Here is an 18,341-nt window from a genome sequence, read left to right as displayed (position 1 = left end):
GTATCTGTTTTCTCGATCAGAAATAAAGAAATACGTCTTTCAGTGATTTTGGGAATTTTACCGATATTGGGTGAAAGTTTTTTATCGGAATAAATAATTATTGATCTACAAACCATTTTTGAAGCTACACCTACGGAAATTGGTAAAAGACTTCTCGGTTACAAATATATAGCCTTTGGAAACTCAATCCCTAAGGGGCAGAAATAGGGGACGAAATGTTTTATGAAAATATTTTATTATGAAAAGATCTTTAAACCTTCATATATTTTGAATTTAGCTTTTGAAACGAGAAAGATTACGTGTTTCCACTGCTTTCGGACATTCATCTGTCTCGCGTGTGTGGGAAGAAAATTACTAAGAAAATATTTCTTATATTACAAAATTTTTAAAGCTAAATCTATGAAAACTGGCATTTCACTTCTCAATTAGATGTAAAGAAATGTGTATTATTGGATGAAAGTTTCTATGGAAATATCACCACAAGCACAAAAAAGGCAAGATTAAGAAAAATCTTCGACTCCAGCTACCAGGATTGCTTTTTCGTCAGACGTTCTTTCGGGAAAGACCATGTTTCTATGGCCTTAATTAGCGTGAAAAGTTTAGTTGTTGCAATTTGTGAACATAAAATTCGATTAAAGAAAAACAAAAACAAAAGAAAAATCTTTGTGCACTATACGTCTACATGAGCGAAGAAGCGGGCGCTAAGCTGGTTGGTGATATATGTGTCATTGGGGTCAAGCATTCTTCGTCGAATCATTTAGGAAACACTAAGGAAAACTCTTTATTAGTTGTCCAAGCATGATAACCAAATTAAAATATCTGTTTATATGGTTTTATAATTATAAGGTAGACAGCGAATGTTCCTTGAACCCTGTCTCACTAGTCATTGGGGCACTTCCCATTTATTACAGTTTACGGAGCGGTGTGTGTGTGTGTGTGTGTGTGTGTGTGTGTGTGTGTGTGTGAGAGAGAGAGAGAGAGAGAGAGAGGTGCAGGGCGGGCCTTACCGTAGTCTCCGTGCACGGCGCACATGTGAGGGTGCGCGGGGCACATCTCCTGCGGCTGCGGGTAGAAGTCGGCCGGGTAGTAGTCATATGGAGAGCAATACATGTCATTATGGTTTTCCACCGGCTGCCCCGCGACCATAGCCTTCAACATGGGAGGTTGCGGCGCCGGCTCGTGGCTGCTGGGCTGGAGCGCTGCTGCTGTCGTGGGCCGCGTCACGTCACAACGCTACTGTACATAGTCCCTCTGGCACGCGCCGCTCGATCTAGAACCAACACCATACCATCAGCGCCCGCCGCACGCCGCTGCCAACCACGCAGGAGCGATACCCTAGTCGGGGTCACGACGTGCTACCGTTGTGAGCGACACTTTCGCACCCAAAATATGGGCTCCGGAGATATAAACAGTTTTTTTTCATATTTGTTGTGTTATCGTCAGTAGAAACAGGTATAGCCATTATCACGCCGAGGTACGGTCGTAAGTGGCACATTTACACCGATAGTATGTGCTCAGGAAATATAAACGGATTTTTTTTGGTCATGTTATGGCAGCAGAAACCGGTACCCCATCTAGATGTTTTGAGCATGACCGGAAATAAAGATTTATACTACACAGATATAGCTGAAGAAGGCAGATACTTAAAGAACTAGTTTTTCAAGGACTGTAGAACAAAGTTGTATTCTCCGTCGTATATTTCGCAAGAGAACCAAAAGTTGAAGACGATGAGGCTTAGTAAGCGTCCTTTTGCTTAGTAATGTACAGCATTTCTCCTGAGATGTATTCCTGAAGAAAACGGCTAATAAAACATCCGCGGCAAACTGAATTTCGTACTGTCACTGTAAATGTAAATTGTGATTTTCATAGTTGACTGACCGTTTCAACTAGCTCATCACCATTGTTGGAATTCGTCGCATGTAGTTTTAGTGCCACGGCAACCGTTCCTTATATGGACAGGGTATTCAATTCTGGCATTCATCCAGCTGGCTATAAGTACACTTGTAAATGCAGAATACAAGAGAACGAGGAAGAAATTCTTGAGATATCACTAACGGGAGCTCCTTGATACACCTACGAGGTAAATATACTCGTAAGGATCAGTGTCAAGAATGAAACGAATTGTAACCAGAGTCGAACGTCTTCTTAAACCAGAAAAAAGACAGACTTTAGCAGCACCTTCCACATCGATCGAGGAGCCAAATCAGTAAATATTTTTTACACTTCTCTCCAAGGTAATACCACTACGAAAGATAAGATTTTGGGTAATTTCAAAGAATGTTTGCCTATCGGTTCCGCGGGCTCCAGACGATAGATATAGAACGTGCGATTCTAAATCGATCACGTGACTATGATGGCGGGCGTTGTAAGATGCTAGGAAAACCCAAACGATTTATGACGATAGTGTGTGTGATGTGTGGTATTGTAGACGTTTCTTCGGCCAACTGCCTCACGTGGAAGAATATTAATCCATGCTTATGTAATGTAGAGAATAGTTTGAATTTTTGTCGGAAATGTGACCCTCTATCCATATCTTTGCACGACTTTGACATAGTCTACCCAGGTTATGGCAAAAAAGAAATGCGTTCCGTGGCATACACATCAAATGGACTTTCTCATGACAACTTGGACTACGACCGAGGTAAGTCGTTTCTCTGTATTACAACATTTTAGTAACGCTCTTCTTTTGTCATTGCTGTAGAGACCGCCGGCCGGTGTGGCCGAGCGGTTCTAGGCGCTTCAGTCTGGAACCGTGCGACCGCTGCGGTCGCCGGTTCGAATCCTGCCTCGGGCATGGATGTGTGTGATGTCCTTAGGTTAGTTAGGATTAAGTAGCTCTAAGTTCTAGGGGACTCATGACCTGTTAAGTCCCATAGTGCTCAGAGCCATTTGCTTTTTTTTTTTTTTTTTAGCTGTAGAGGCCACTATAAAAATGCTCATAACGCCCGCCACCATAGTCGTGTGATCGATTTAGAGTCGCACGTCCGATATCCATCGTTTGGAGCCCGCGGCTTCGATAGGCAAACATTCTTGGAAATTACCGGATTTTGTACAATAGTAGCAACATTTACAAGATAAAAGACCACACACATGCATGTACTTCATAAGGGGGCAGTCAAATGAAAATCGAACACCCGTCACAACGAGACGATGGAATGGTTGCATTCAGCATACGCGTAAGACACTTACGCACTGGGATATGGGACGATCGGTTCCTGTTTGGTGGAACGCGGTCGGCGGCTGACGGATCCACAATTGCATCCATTCTTTCACTTTCTCGCCCGATTGGAATTACGTCAACACACGTCTTTCTTGAAGTCGACAAAGATCCGGGCTGTACGATCGATCTTGCAGTGTTTCCCAACCAAATCGGGCATTATCATGAAACAGGATGATTCCGTCCGACAGCATTCCCGGGCGTTTTGACTGTGGCGCGTCTAGTTTCCGAAAAGTGTCTTGAGAGCGCTGCACATTCATTGTGGGATGTTTTCACTTTTGGCTTTGCCATTTGCGCTCGAGAAGTCAGCTGTTAGAATGTTTTAACGCGTCTGGTGATTATTTGTGAATAGAACCATTTCATGGTTCTGTTGTAGCGGGTGTTCGGCTTTCATTTGACTGCCCCTCATAATACCCGCAAATAAATGAGCTGCGATTCTAATTTAATCGCAGTCATGGTGAAAAGATGCAAAACAATGTGAATAGCGGGAAAGTTAACAGCACGGTGAACGAAAGTATGCGCTGGTTTATTAGAGAAACAAATCGTGTTAGCGGATGAAGAATATCACCTAATTTGTTCTATTACCAAATGAATATCTAACGAAATTGGTGTCATATTTTCCATTACTTTCAGAATTCTACTGTACCTATTTCGCCTAAATCTTTGTCACTGTAATGCGAGAAACTGAAATGTACAAGCAATGGAAATCAGTTCTACTGCTCAGTTCTAATTTGCTGCCAAAGGATTCGAGAAGCTGCAATAAAAAGGTATGCTCAATATGTGAGCAGCGCCGATGCTAAGCCCAGCACCGACCACGTCCTGTTAATCGCCGTCAGACACGAGGGTTATCTCATACCGTCTTCTTTGTGCGGCCGCTTGGAAAATTAACATTTTATTAGGTTCTCTCCGAGCAAAGAAAGAAAAATAGTAACGCAGTGTGGAAATTCCGCCAATACTGCAGCACAAAATATTGTCTTAGCCTATCATCGTATTAGGTTAGTTAATTCATATATACGAAAGAACATCAGGCTTCGGCGCACCCCAAAACTTCTACTCGGACGTCCCTGTATACACGCAATTTTCGAGACAGTTGCTAGTTAAGGAACTGCGCTTGCATTAGGGAGGAGAGGTTTTTAAATACACTTGCAGCCAAATCTAATCAGGTTTGCCGTATCCTCTTTGTACTACATACCGAAAACAAGTGGATGATTCCACAGAAAAAAATGGCCGATTACTTGCCACGTTATTGTCCGATCCGTGATTGTACTCTGCATTTCATGACGTCGTCGAGAGTACATTACAATCTAACTTTCCTTTCTCCTAAATGTCAAAGCTGGCGATCATGACTGGAAAGATTTCTCCGTCATATGTTCTGAACAGTGCGTTCAGTTTGTCCACGAACATAAAATTATCTTTTGTTTTTGTTTACGCGCGATAACAAATGACAACGACAAAGGGTCTAAACGCAAGACGCACCTAGCAGGACGGACTGTGCAACTGACAGACCCCTCTGCTGTGGTCGGATTCTGCAGAGTGTTTTATAATTAATGGCGTACACGCATACAGCTTAAGATACCGGAAACAAAGAGTTTCAGTAAACATGGGCTCCAAAATGCACACTTCAATCCATCTACGGTGAACAGGTGCTCAGTTCTTAAGGACTGCTCTTTAGAGCCCATATTTACTGGACTCCCAAAATATAGAAAGTTCAATTGTGTATGAATTCCTAAGGGACGGAACTGCTGAGGTCATCGGTCCCTAGACTTACGCACTACTTAGACTAACTTGTGCTAAGAACAACACACACACACACACACACACACACACACACACACACACACACACACACTAGGGAGGACTTGGAAATATGTGAAGGAAGAGCTTGCAGTGGAACAGATTTGTTTCACAGTATCGAAGACAAAGTGCTCATAGCTCTTAACCGATGCGTTTTAAAGCCCATGTTTACTAAGGCTGACTTTTTTGCTTCTACTATTGCCTACATTTAATTGCATGCGTGTACGCCATTAAATGTGATATATCCGATACATTATGTGAACGACAGGGAAATACATGGGAGTATGTAGTTGTTATACTCTTCAGGAGTAGTATATGCGAAGGCCGACTTTAAAGGTCTCGTATCGAATTGTACAGTTTGTGAGATGGTTTAGTGTTGTAGTGTTTATGCCATTTTATATCATCATTTCATATATTAGATCTGGTTCACTTCATTTGATATACACACATCAAAAATAGTTTTGCATCACCCCGATTCCCAGAACTCCTGAAAATAGACATTGACTGTGGTTATTGTATAATATACACAATCCCTTTGACTGCACACAGATGTCACTAAATCCGCCCAAAGATGTAAACAACCATGCATGAGCAGCGCCTATTAGACGGCTCATGTTGTATTTAATTCAATCATGCCTCTACGGTCGATACCGCGGCTCGATCGCGTCCGCATTGTTACTTTCTGCCAGGAAGGGCTCTCAACAAGGGAAGTGTCCATTCGTCTCGGAGTGAACCAAAGCGATGTTCTTCGGACATGGAGGAGATACAGGGAGACAGGAACTGTCGATGACATGCCTCGCTCAGGCCGCCCAAGGACTATTACTGCAGTGAATGACCGCTCTCTACGGACTGTGGCTCGGAGGAACACTGACAGCAACGCCACCATGTTGAATAATGCTTTTCGTGCAGCCACAGGACGTCGTGTTACGACTCAAACTGTGCGCAAGAGGCTGCATGATGCGCGACTTCACTCCGGACGATCATAGCGAGGTCCATCTTTGCAACCACAGCACCATGCAGTGCCGTACAGATGGGCCCAACAACATGCCGAATGAATCGCTCAGGATTGGCATCACGTTTTCTTCACCAACAAGATTTGCGTATGCCTTCAAGCAGACAATCGTTGGAAACTTGTTTGGAGGCAACCGGGTCAGGCTGAATGCCTTAGACAAACTGTCCAGCGAGTGAAGGTTAAGTTTCCCTGCTGGTGATCATGGAAGGCGCCGCAACGGCTGTACGATGCGTGAATTCCATCCTTCGACCGATAGTGCAACCATATCGGCAGCATATTGGCGAGGCATTCGTCTTCATGGACGACAATTCGTGCCCCCATCGTGCACATCTTGTGAATGACTTCGTTCAGGATAACGACATCGCTTGACTAGAGTGGCCAGCATGTTCTCCAGACATGAACCCTATCGAACAAGCCTGGAATATGTTGAAAATGGCTGTTTTGGACGACGTGACCCACCCACGCCGAATCGCCATTGAGGAGTGGGGCAGTCTGGACCAACAGTGCCCTGATGAACTTGTGGACAGTATGCCACGACGAATACAGGCATACATCCACACAAGAGAACGTGCTACCGGGTATTAGGGGTACCAGTGTGTACAGCAATGTGGACCACCGCTTCTGAAGGTCTCGCTGTATGGTGGTACAATACGCAATGTACAGTTTCCATGAGCAATAAAAAGGGCGGAAATGATGCTTATGTTGATCTGTATTCCAGATTCCGGGATTCTCGGAATCGAGGTGATGCAAAACTTTTTTTGATGTGTGCAGATACGCTTCGCAGGAGAAATAGTTAAAGTGTTATAGGTACAGGACACAGGAGCCAGGATCGTGGGAATAAGTCTGTCGAGTCGAGACAGTGATTCTGTGATAAAATGTATATTTAAAAAACCTCGTGTATGGACACTGGCGACAAGTGTAACTTCATTTAAGCTTAATAATTAATATTTAATACAGTGAAATCATAAGCTCGCCTTGCTGCAAGCTATAGTTATACTAACACTTCAGCTTTCTAATGATTTCGATACAATATTGTTAAGAACGTAGTATGATGAGAGCGCTGACGGACTTCAGTTGTGCGCTATAGCCTCCAGTTACAAGGAATTTGTCGTTGCCGTTAGTTGCAGGCAGCCCACAGTACCGTATATCCGATGTATTTTTAAGTGTTAAAAGTATCTCGGACAGTGACTGGAGCATGAGAACAAGTCTGCGAGTAATATTTAATTTGATACTGTGCTTGCACGTGTAATAGACATAGTGTTCTTGACTTCATTGACGCTCTGTCGGCAACATGAAGTATGACGTGTGTTTACATCAATAAAAATGAGATAGCGTCCCTTCTTTTAAATCAAATGACTTGAGTTTATCATCCAACATAAACGTAGTGACCCTCATTACCACTCTAGATTTCACTTTTTGACAGCTAAGAGTCACCGACCAATCGAGAGGATAACCAATGACATAAGGCATCTATAGAAGATACACGGTAAGCAGATATCTTAGGAATTACGCTTGCGGCTCGTGCGACGCAGCCCTATCCATGCAACTTCACACGCGGAACAAATTACGATGTTCGCTTGGTGAACACAGTAATATACACGCAACAGGGACTGCCTTTGCAACGAAAATTATGGCTCTGAGCACTATGGGACTCAACTGCTGTGGTCATCAGTCCCCTAGAACTTAGAACTACTTAAACCTAACTAACCTAAGGACATCACACACATCCATGCCCGAGGCAGGATTCGAACCTGCGACCGTAGCAGTCGCACGGTTCCGGACTGCGTGCCTAGAACCGCGAGACCACCGCGGCCGGCAACGAAAATTACTGGTGCATGCACTAGAGGGTGTTCCTAAATAGCATACAAAAAAATTCTTGACATTACTGAAGATGGTGCCTGTGCCTTTCAAGTGTCACCAGTTCAGTTTTTTAAAAATTTCTGTGACAATCACGCGGGTCAAAATAGTGTGTGCCAACAGGCACTACTCTTCTGTTTCCTCTGCTAAAGGAACATGCTGCTTACGTGAGTTACCACAGTGCAAATCTTAGAAGACACGGTAGTGGTTCTCCAGGCGATAAGACGTCTGCAGTCGCAGCTGCGACCACCACTCGCTGGAAGGCGCGGCACTCCGACCTCTTGCGGCTGACGTCCGCAGCGGCAGTAATAACGCAATTAGGACGTCATCGGACGATTAACTTTCCAGCCTGAGGCGCGCCGTTTCATTCGATGGGAGTGACCGAGAACCAGCTTGAGGTGGAAGACGCCCGCGTGTTTTTAAACGGGAAAAGATGCCAGACGAGAGAAAAGTGGTAGCCCAAGGAGATTCTTCTTAATAAAGCGTTTATTCCTAATGGATGCCACGTGAAGAGTCGCAGAAAGCTTTACATTCCTTACTAAACACCGACCTTGAACACTACGATGCCATAGGAATCGATACAAAAGCAGGTAATTTTTGAGTGACGGAATAAAAAATGGAGGGGGGGGGGGGGAAGAAGATTTAATTTGTGGTTTCTTCACGTCCCACGTGCACTAGTTTAGAGAGATTTTTCTGTTAAGTTGCAATAAGAATTGTATACTCCCGATTCAGATTCTTCCTTACATCTGTTATTTCAACAATATAGTTCTTGGTAGTGACTATGTTACGAGGGGGCGTCACCCGTAGCAATGCAGGACCCAGATTCGTCACTGAACACTACAGAGCGACGCAATCAGCAGCAGTCCACGTTTCCTCGTCCCGGCACCACGCCATTCGAAGCCGTTCGTGTTACAGTGTGAACGGCAGCCTATGCAAGGTACAATAATTTCTAGTCCAGCTGGTGTTGGTCTCCGACCAATGGTGCAGGATGACACGATGTTGTAAGTCGTCCATAAATTGTTCTCTAATGGCAATCACAGACGTAAAAGGGTTGCGATGGGGTTGGTACACTATAAGGCGATCGTCCCTTGTGGCGGTGAGATGTGGTTGACAAGAACCTTGGAGACGAGAATGCCTGTTTTCACGTTCCCATGCAGCCCATCTTCCGGCTTCTTTCACACTCTAAGACCCCCAAATCTCAATATCGACAAATCGACCGTTTCCGCGTCCTTCACAGTGCTCACTCAATATCTGACGCTGTGAACAGCCATTAATAATCTGTCAGGGCTGGGAACAACACTGAACACGAACTACACTAATGCACTCTGGTGGCCGTTTTGCACGTCACGGAGAACTACAGCTCTAATAATTTAGATACTCGGCGACGACATGTTTGTGTACAATGTTACGTAACATCCGATCATGCCTTCTGGGTGCTTCAACTGCTTTGTCAGACAGTGGATATGGGAGGAGGGGGGGCAGCAATTATAGCTTAGCTGAAGCCCAGCAAAGTCGGTAGGAGAATGAGGCAGCGGGGAAAGCAGGAGCGGATGCCGGGCGGCAGCGGGCGAGATAAGGGTGTGCCGTGCTTCCGGCTGGCGTGTGGGAGGTTCCCGCCACCTCCCACTTCCCGCACATTTCCTCTGCACACGGCTCCCTAATTCCTCCTCCGCCACCTCTACGATTCCAGTGGCAGAAAGCTAAACCGTAAATACCAGCCCTGCTTTACAATCAGTCAAAGAGGAATTATTACTGCCCTCACGTGAAACGAAGAAATGTACTTTAAGGGAACGAAGGATTAAATCAATTAGGATGCGATGACATGAAATTAAATCACTGCAAACCGTTAAAAACGCCGAAGTTGCAAGAAACTGAACATTGTGACAAATGACAGACATAAATTTGTGCCTAACCTGAAAACGTTTCTGAATGGGTCTCTCTCATGACATGAAATATCAGGGCGTCTTTGCCGATTTCATTCCCTCGGTCCCATTGATTTCATTTACCTGAATTTAATTCACCTGATACATACAGGATGAACTACTTGAGCTATAGGCAGCTTAAGTGCGTGGTTGCATATCATCTATAAATATCTGCAGTTTCCAGTCTGTAGTTATCTAAGACAGAACCTGTTTTAGGTGGTCAACCTTCAAGTGTTATCTTCGTTAGCGTACTGTAAAACATCTACTGAAGTGCTCATTTACGGCATTCCGCTATCTAATGTCATAATGCTGTACTGGAAGGATGTGTGCGCGACACACACACACACACACACACACACACACACACACACACACACAGGAAGGAAGGAAGGAAGGAAGGAAGGAAGGAAGGAAGGAGGGGGGGGGGGAGGGAGGGAGAATGAATATCGGCTGCTGGCACAACACAATGCCGATACAGAAATTTGCTGCCGACCAAGACCTCGGCTGTGAAATAATGAAGGCGGGCGAGCGTGCTAATTGGAGCAGAATAGAATCTCTCCTGCCGGCAGCCTGAGGATACATCTTTAGCTGGGAGCAGGACGGCTTCCCAAGTCACCGTGTTGCCACCGCTGTAGCGCCATAATCGTGCGTAAATATTTACCGTGGCGATAGGATGCATCCCCGGTTCTCCGCTAGCCGCGACGTCCTACATGTATGCCCGCTAACAGGAACAAGAGTTCAGGCCTATACGCATAGCGTGACAACACAGATACGGCACCGTCTTCTCGAGGATGAAGGGATACTGGTAATACTTTAGCGGCAAACAGCTCTGATCTCACTTGGTGCAAGTGCCTGGGACAAGTGAAAAATGATGTCCTAACCATATCGAGGTTATTGAAGACCGAACACTATTTCATTTGAAGAGAATGAAGGACGCAATCATCAACCCGTTCGTCTGAAGAGGTTTCGGGAACTTATGGAAACCGCAAATAAAAGATGTAATTTTGCTTCGGCCTTACTATAACTAAATTATCAATATGTCTGGAAACATTTGTGTTGTGAGCGAGTTGTTCCATTCTTTGTCTGCAGTATCAAACAATACTTTCATCAATTACTATCCAGTTTCTACACATCGAGGCAGTTAATTTATTGATAAATACATCAGCATGAGACTGTTCTAGTCACTTCTAATACTGTCCAGTGTTCGCCGACATTCCGAGTATTGCTTGCAGGTTTTTCGGTTTGACTATCACTTTTTGTCTTCAGCGAGTGTCTTCGGCACGTTGTAGATACAACGGCCTTTGTTTCTTAGCTGACCAGGCTACTTTAGCAACGTCGCCTCTGCTAATCTTCCGTTCTGCAGTCGATCCCTTTCTTTTATTTTCGTATACAACAATTTCATGTCACTACTCTTATAGTTAATGTTACGGAAGTTGAATCCTCCAGTTAGTACAGTTATCTCTTGCTTATGCTATGTATCCACTACATTCTCTTTCTCCATAAACACCAGACTGGTCTAATATGCTGCCTCTATCTTCCCTTTTTCGGTTCGTGGCATTATGCTCCAAACAAAAATCTTTATCAGGCTGTCTCCTAAGTTTGTCCTCACAATTTTTTCAATTGTTTCCCCTTTTTGAGCAGCAGTATTATCTGATTTATTCCTATAGTATATTCTGCCATCTTACTTCACGAAAAGATAAATTCTTTTCCATCTTCCAGATGAAGATAATTGAATTGTGTTGGTGACTATTGTTTTGCTTAAAACAAACACCCATAGCGTGCTCATTAAGTGCAAACAAACAACTTCTCGCAGAACAACTTCCGATCAATTTCTTTGCTTTCTCCGAGTACACTCTTTACTTCACTTGACAAAACTTTAAGAAATTCTCTCTTCTGAAAAAGAATTAATCTGCTTATCAGAACGTCTGAAGATTGATATCAAAGAATCTAAAAGTCAACTGTATCCCATCACCGTATTAAATATTTGTTGTACATTCAGTACCAATCAACAACATGATCCTGGCCGAACGATTTCAGAGGACTGTATTTGCTTCCTGACAGTACCGAAGCAACAAAGTTAACTGTACAATTTTTACGACGCTATATACATATAATGTTGTGGTTTCTAAGAAAAATACAACTTTGTAAATAAAAATGTTGGTGGACTATTCTCAGGCACATTGCGCGATAAAGGTGCACGTTATTGAAATACTATGTCTGTCTTTGGGAATCAAGAATTCAGCATTCATTTTTACATATATCTTCACTCAAACTGTTTCACTGAAACTATTAATTGACTGCTTATTCAAGTGCGGATACAGGTGACTGGAATGTTATCTCAGGCAAAGTTTTATTCCGGCTACCAAGTTTGATCTTTAAAATAGCCGAGAACAATTCGTTCAACCTACAACCGTGTTAGACAGAGCAAGGTGCCTACAAGGTTCAATGTCTATATCTGCAGGCGACGGCAGCCAGACAGACTTATTTTCCGCCACCGATATAATGGCCAATAAATCTCAATTACACTATTCTCTGAAGCGTCTGATAGGGCCAGCAAGTCGAAGAATGGAGCGATTCACTTGCTAACGTAATTCCGTACCTCCGCTATGTATAATGTTCAGTAGCGAGGCGATCGTATGACAACGGCGGTTTATGTCAGCGTACGTAGTTTTTCTTAGTCCACCAAGACAGGAACTTACACCTCCTGCCATCCCCCTGTCTTCTGCCCCTCCCCCCAACTTACCTTAGTTTGTCAGACCTCTTGTAAGTACGGCAATCAAATCTTTGGCCTGAGTGCGTGTTGCGCTACCTAAACCGACATTTAGGTCAGACAGGTATTCGACTAAGTCACATTCAACTTTTACTTCATGTAATTGTTTAACATTCTGGCGAAAGTAGTACATATATCTTCTGCGATATTTCGATTACTTGAGTCAGTTTATTAAACTGAGATACCAGTTAAGGCATTGCAACCTTTCGTTTACACCAACCGTCTTTTCCACATGCGCTGATGCAGCCGTTTTTCGTTCTCCCCTTATAGGCTACAATGTCATTAACGGCACATGCATTGAAGAAAGTAAGTTTTAAGCCTTCCACTTGTTTTCAAAAAATTCTATTAGCGCCCCATTTTTCAGATTTAGTCAATTATTGTCTTCTTCAACCGGTGTTTGTAAAATAACGTAAATTGCCCCATAAAAGCGTTCTCAGTCAATATGTATAATTTACTATTCTCTTTTTACAAATTGCAAACTCATTTCCGAGGCTGTAATTCAACCTGCAGAACAGGTTAATTAAAATAATGGAATGGGATGAACATATGGTGTACCGAAAGAGATACCGAGCGTCAGTTTTCAAGTCAGCGGAAAACCCTGGAATACTATCAGGTACGTAAATAATCCTAACATTATTATACGTATATAATTTAAAAAATGTTTCACTATTGGAAATGTGACCTGACTTGGACTAGAAATCTGCCAGTCAGCTCCCATTCACGAACGTTCGTCCCTCCAAGGATAAGAGATAAGATTGTCTGATGGCAAAGATTAAAAACTGACCACAACAGAAGAATGTAGTCTCTAAGCAATTTTATGCAACATATGCACGGCATCTGGAGCCCAAATTTTGTACTTTAGTGAATAAACAACGAAATAACAACTTCTGGTTGGTATTCTAGTGATATAAATAATAATATTGCAGGTAAATGACTGTAGGAGATAGTAAGCTACGTATGAAATACAGCAGGATGTCAGGACTTTGCAGCCAAGTACCAGCGAACTGGTGGTGGGGGTTATGGAAGTCATAATTGGGAATATATGGAAGGTAATTTATAGTTCCAATATGTGGGTTACAACCAAGGGAAACCCCCAGAAAATCTTGACCAGAACGTGGAAATGGGCACCATTGGTGATATAGTAAAATTTTTCAAATGAGAAAATCGGTACCTCAGCATGCAGCAGGACAAGACAGAACGAAGGCAAAACGTAATATATAACCTGTAAAGAGCTACATATAGCAGAGGCAAACGCGCTGAGAATAAATGAGCATTAGTTGCAAGTCGGCTTTCACCTTTGAGTCTGTATTAACTGAAGTCCTCCTCGGGTGGAAGGATCCCCCGGTGTGCTGTATTTCAGTCGTACGCACATCCAGACAGCATGTTCCTGAAGAGTACGAAAGGGTGTAAGTGAGATGCCTGGTCTTCAGTTTTAGGCAATGAATACGTATAAAATTTCTGCAGCTCTTCCCAGCTCCTACAGTTAAAATCAGTGTGTTCCTAGGCAGGACATAAGACCCTGGTTTAAACTATTTAATTTTATAACTGCTTAAATGCTGTAAAAACCCTTTTCGTATACCCATCTTTCGCCCTGAAAGAATTTTTCTGTTGTAGATAACAGTGGGTTTTGACTAGTGTGCTTGTTATTTCATTCATTTGCTACGAACGTGTCTCATCAGAAACGTCGTCACGCAGTGAAATTGCTGTCATGACAGCTGACGGGCAGTTTCCTGCAGCATCGAATTACTTACAGCAGAAATTTCTTATGCTTGCATTAAAAGCTGGAAAAATTCCACCGCTACGATGTCGCTTCTCGCAAAGAGTGTGGAACTTAACTGAATGCTGCGTGTATTATATAGATATAGAATTAAGATTAATATAAATAATAAACAAATAGCGCTATTCATAGATTCGAAGATGGAACTTCCTGTCAAACAACGACACTGCGATGAATAAAGACGCTCACAGTGTTTTTGTTCACTGCCAGTTATCAGTAGACATTCTGCAAGCGCCTATGAATATCTGCAATTCTCTGGTTTTCCTCCAAAAGAAACTTCTATGACAGCTGTCGCCTTGGAACGCTCCTCCGTTACAGACACCATGTACAGTGTCGCCACGTAGGGCTGTTGATAAAATGTCGATATATTGATATTTTTTTTGCAAACTTTGCCTATTTTATCTGCGATATATTCCTCATCGATATAGAAATGGTAATATCGGGCGCCGATATCTTTATTTTATGCTATACTTTTTTCGCAATTTTCGGTATATATTTGAAACCGCTCTTTTGAAATTGCAATAGAACATTATTTTACTTTCACTGTGTGAAGGAGTCTTACTGCTTTGAGCTTTCATCGCGTTCAATCTTTCTCTTTGACTGTGTGAAGTAAGTATAGGTGGCACAAAGAAGAACTCCGACTGCACTGAATGGTGGCAGTGTGAATGGAAAACAAGTTTCCCGATGTGAAGAAATGGCACGCCAGTTAAGTTTAAAAACTGAACGTCGCTAGCGTTTGTAGAAATGAAGAAAAAAACCAACAGGGAAGTCGAGATGGAGTGCTCCGGACAAATGCGATATGTGAAGAAACCGAAAGACGGACCCATCGGACACCTTTTATTTTGCTGAATTTAAAATCTTCTGGGTTATTAGGCCGCGTCATGTTTCTTCTAAAATGTTCGACGTTTCGACCCCTTTGCTGGGATCTTCCTCAGGATCTTTTGGTGTCCACTACTGCTAGAACACTCCTTTTATTTTGCCATTTGCATACAGTTATCACTGTTAACAAAATGGTTTTCGCCAAGCGTGAACGTGCATCACCTTCCTTTCGATTCTGGCTCTAAGGGGGATAAGCAGATGTACAGAATATCTAATTATCAATCAACACTTAAATAAACAGCTCTAAAACCGGCAATGTGTTTACAATATGCAGCCGATATTTTTATAGGCCAGTGAGTCGATATGTATACCGTAGATAATTCAATATATCGTTAGTTTTTCTCGATATATCGACGGGCTATAATGATATCTATAATGATATTTTTAAATATCGATATATTGGATTCCCGATATTTTTAAAAATGTCAACAGTCCTACGGGCACCTATCGGAACTTCATGAAACTGTAAGGGCTTAAGCGGAAATATTCCACTACGCAAATATGGCATTTTTTTTCAACTGAAATTCCACGAGAAATAATTTGTTGCATTACTTACTGAACGCCCTTCGTATATATCTTGTCAAATTTAGCTAATGAGGCACGGCGTGTTTCTAGCAAACCACTCAGTTACATCAAAATTGATAATTTTAGAATTTTGCCTCCTCTTGGAAAAATTTCTACAGTCATCTGTGGGTGTGACACAGCCAACACACAATTTTGTTGCTTTGTTGGGAATTGTTACTTGAAAATGAGACGAGTCAGTTTGTCTGGGGATTCGTGCACGCGGTGGTGTTTAAAGAGAAGTGGGCAGACAGTTTTGGCTGGCCGGGCGCGCCGGTAACGATTGGCCCTGCGGCGCAGACGGCTCGAGCGGAGCGACCTAGGTCAACGACGCCTGTCCCTTCCCTTCCCGGCCGTCTGGCTGGCGGCCACACACCGGAACGGCGCGCCGCCACACCGTCACACCGACGTCTGTTCGCCAAGAGGCGCAGCCAACCTCCCCACCTAACCACACGCTTCGAAGCCGTTACGAAACCCATCATATTGATGCACCTACTGTCATGCCATACTCTTCAGGGGCTGTAAACTATTATCGCCACATCGGTTAATTAAACACTAACAAGCCTTTGAAGCTAGTAAGTATAGAGCTACATCGATGATTTATTTATTTTAAATTAGTGGCGTATGCAGACGAAAGATACAAGATATAAAGTAGTGATGCGCCAATGTAGAAATAATTTTTGCTGCTCGTAAATACAAAAGCAATTTTTCCTAAGACGTCATAATCCGTTATAGAGAAGCTCTCTTGCTAAGTGTGAACGCTCCTTCGTGCTCGAGTACGCCGGGGAAACGGTTATGGTCGTCCGTCTCGCAACATAAAGCAAATAAGCAGCCTGCACAAACTGTGCAGAAGCACAGTTACACGGGGTGGACAAACATAAAAATACAACACGTCGCCTTCCCTAATACTATGTAGGGAAACCAGTTGCATCCAAAACGGCTTCCAGTTGTCAGAATGAGATTTTCACTCTGGAGCGGAGTGTGCGCTGATATGAAACTTCATGGCAGAATAAAACTGTGTGCCGGACCGAGACTAACTCGGGACCTTTGCCTTTCGCGGGCAAGTGCTCTACCAACTGAGCTACCCCAGCACGACTCTCGCCCAGTTTTCACAGTCGTCTCGGAATGGACAAATACGGTCCTCTACCGTTCTCAAGGTAATCTCATGCCATTCTTCCTGCAAAATAGTGACCTGTTCAGGTAACGATGATGGATATGCATAGCAATCACGTACCTTTCACCCCAAAGCAGACCATAAAGGCTCACTAACATCCAGATCTGACGATTATGGTTACCAGACGGGATACGATAATTCATCCTCGTGCTCACAAAACCTGTCCTGGGCGATGTGAGCTGTGCGAAGAGCCGGCCGGTGTGGCCGAGCGGTTCTAGGCGCTACAGTCTGGAACCGCCCGATCGCTATGGTCGCAGGTTCGAATCCTGCCTCGGGCATGGATGTGTGTGTGTCCTTAGGTTAGTTAGGTATAAGTAGTTCTAAGTTCTAGGGGACTGATGACCTCAGATGTTAAGTCGCATAGTGCTCAGAGCCATTTGGACCTGTGCGAAAATGGGCTTGTCGTCTTGGTACACTGATCGCGCGTTGAAAGTGATCAGCCAAAATGGTCACATGATCTTTAGCAGTAATGAGACATTGCAGAGTACCAATGGGGGCAGTGGAATACCGTGATTAGGCTGCCCAAAACACCGCCCAACCCCCGGCATGTTTCACTCTTCGGACGTAACTTTGCCAGAAGTTAGAAAGAGTGAAACAAGACTCGTCCGACCAAGTGAACTTCTATTGCTCCATAGTCCAGGTTTTATGGTTTCGACACCACGTTTTCCTGTTACGGGGCTTTGCGTCTTCGATGAGGTGGTTTTGGAATTCCTGCACGCCCTGTACTGTCATGATTACGGCGCTCCCTTCGCGTTTTTGCTACTGACAGGGTTCGCGAGTGCGACATCCAGTTCTGCAGTAACTTTTGTCGTTGTGGTCCTCATATTTTTCGTCACAATCCTCTTCAATGACCGCCTGTCACGAATAATCAACACACACTTTCGTCAGCGTTGTGATTCAGCAGATGGATGTTTTTTTCCTCTTTCCCCGTTGTTGTTGTGGTCTTCAGTCCTGAGACTGGTTTGATGCAGCTCTCCATGCTACTCTATCCTGTGCAAGCTTCTTCATCTCCCAGTACCTACTGCAACCTACATCCTTCTGAATCTGCGTAGTGTACTCATCTCTTGGTCTCCCTCTACCATTTTTACCCTCCACGCTGCCCTCCAATGCTAAATTTGTGATCCCATGATGCCTCAGAAAATTTCCTACCAACCGATCCCTTCTTCTGGTCAAGTTGTGCCACAAACTTCTCCTCAATCCTATTCAATACTTCCTCATTAGTTATGTGATCCACCCATTTAATCTTCAGCATTCTTCTGTAGCACCACATTTCGAAAGCTTCTATTCTCTTCTTGTCCAAACTATTTATCGTCCATGTTTCACTTCCATACAAATACTTTCAGAAACGACTTCCTGACAAATCTATGCTCGATGTTAA

General features: G+C 43.6%; 1 protein-coding gene across 1 annotated transcript in view; it reads right to left on the bottom strand.

Annotated features, from left to right (window-relative positions):
- LOC126325726 (fibronectin type-III domain-containing protein 3A) overlaps positions 1–18,341 on the bottom strand; it is a 302,806-nt gene that overhangs the window by 224,832 nt on the left and 59,633 nt on the right. The window contains 1 exon segment of the mRNA XM_049995274.1: positions 1,008–1,270. Within this exon segment, the coding sequence (XP_049851231.1) occupies positions 1,008–1,158 (151 nt within the window). The 5' untranslated portion in view covers positions 1,159–1,270.

This window comes from Schistocerca gregaria, chromosome 2 (assembly GCF_023897955.1).
Source record: "Schistocerca gregaria isolate iqSchGreg1 chromosome 2, iqSchGreg1.2, whole genome shotgun sequence".
NCBI lineage: Eukaryota > Metazoa > Arthropoda > Insecta > Orthoptera > Acrididae > Schistocerca > Schistocerca gregaria.
This window is presented reverse-complemented; position numbering and strand designations above follow the sequence as displayed.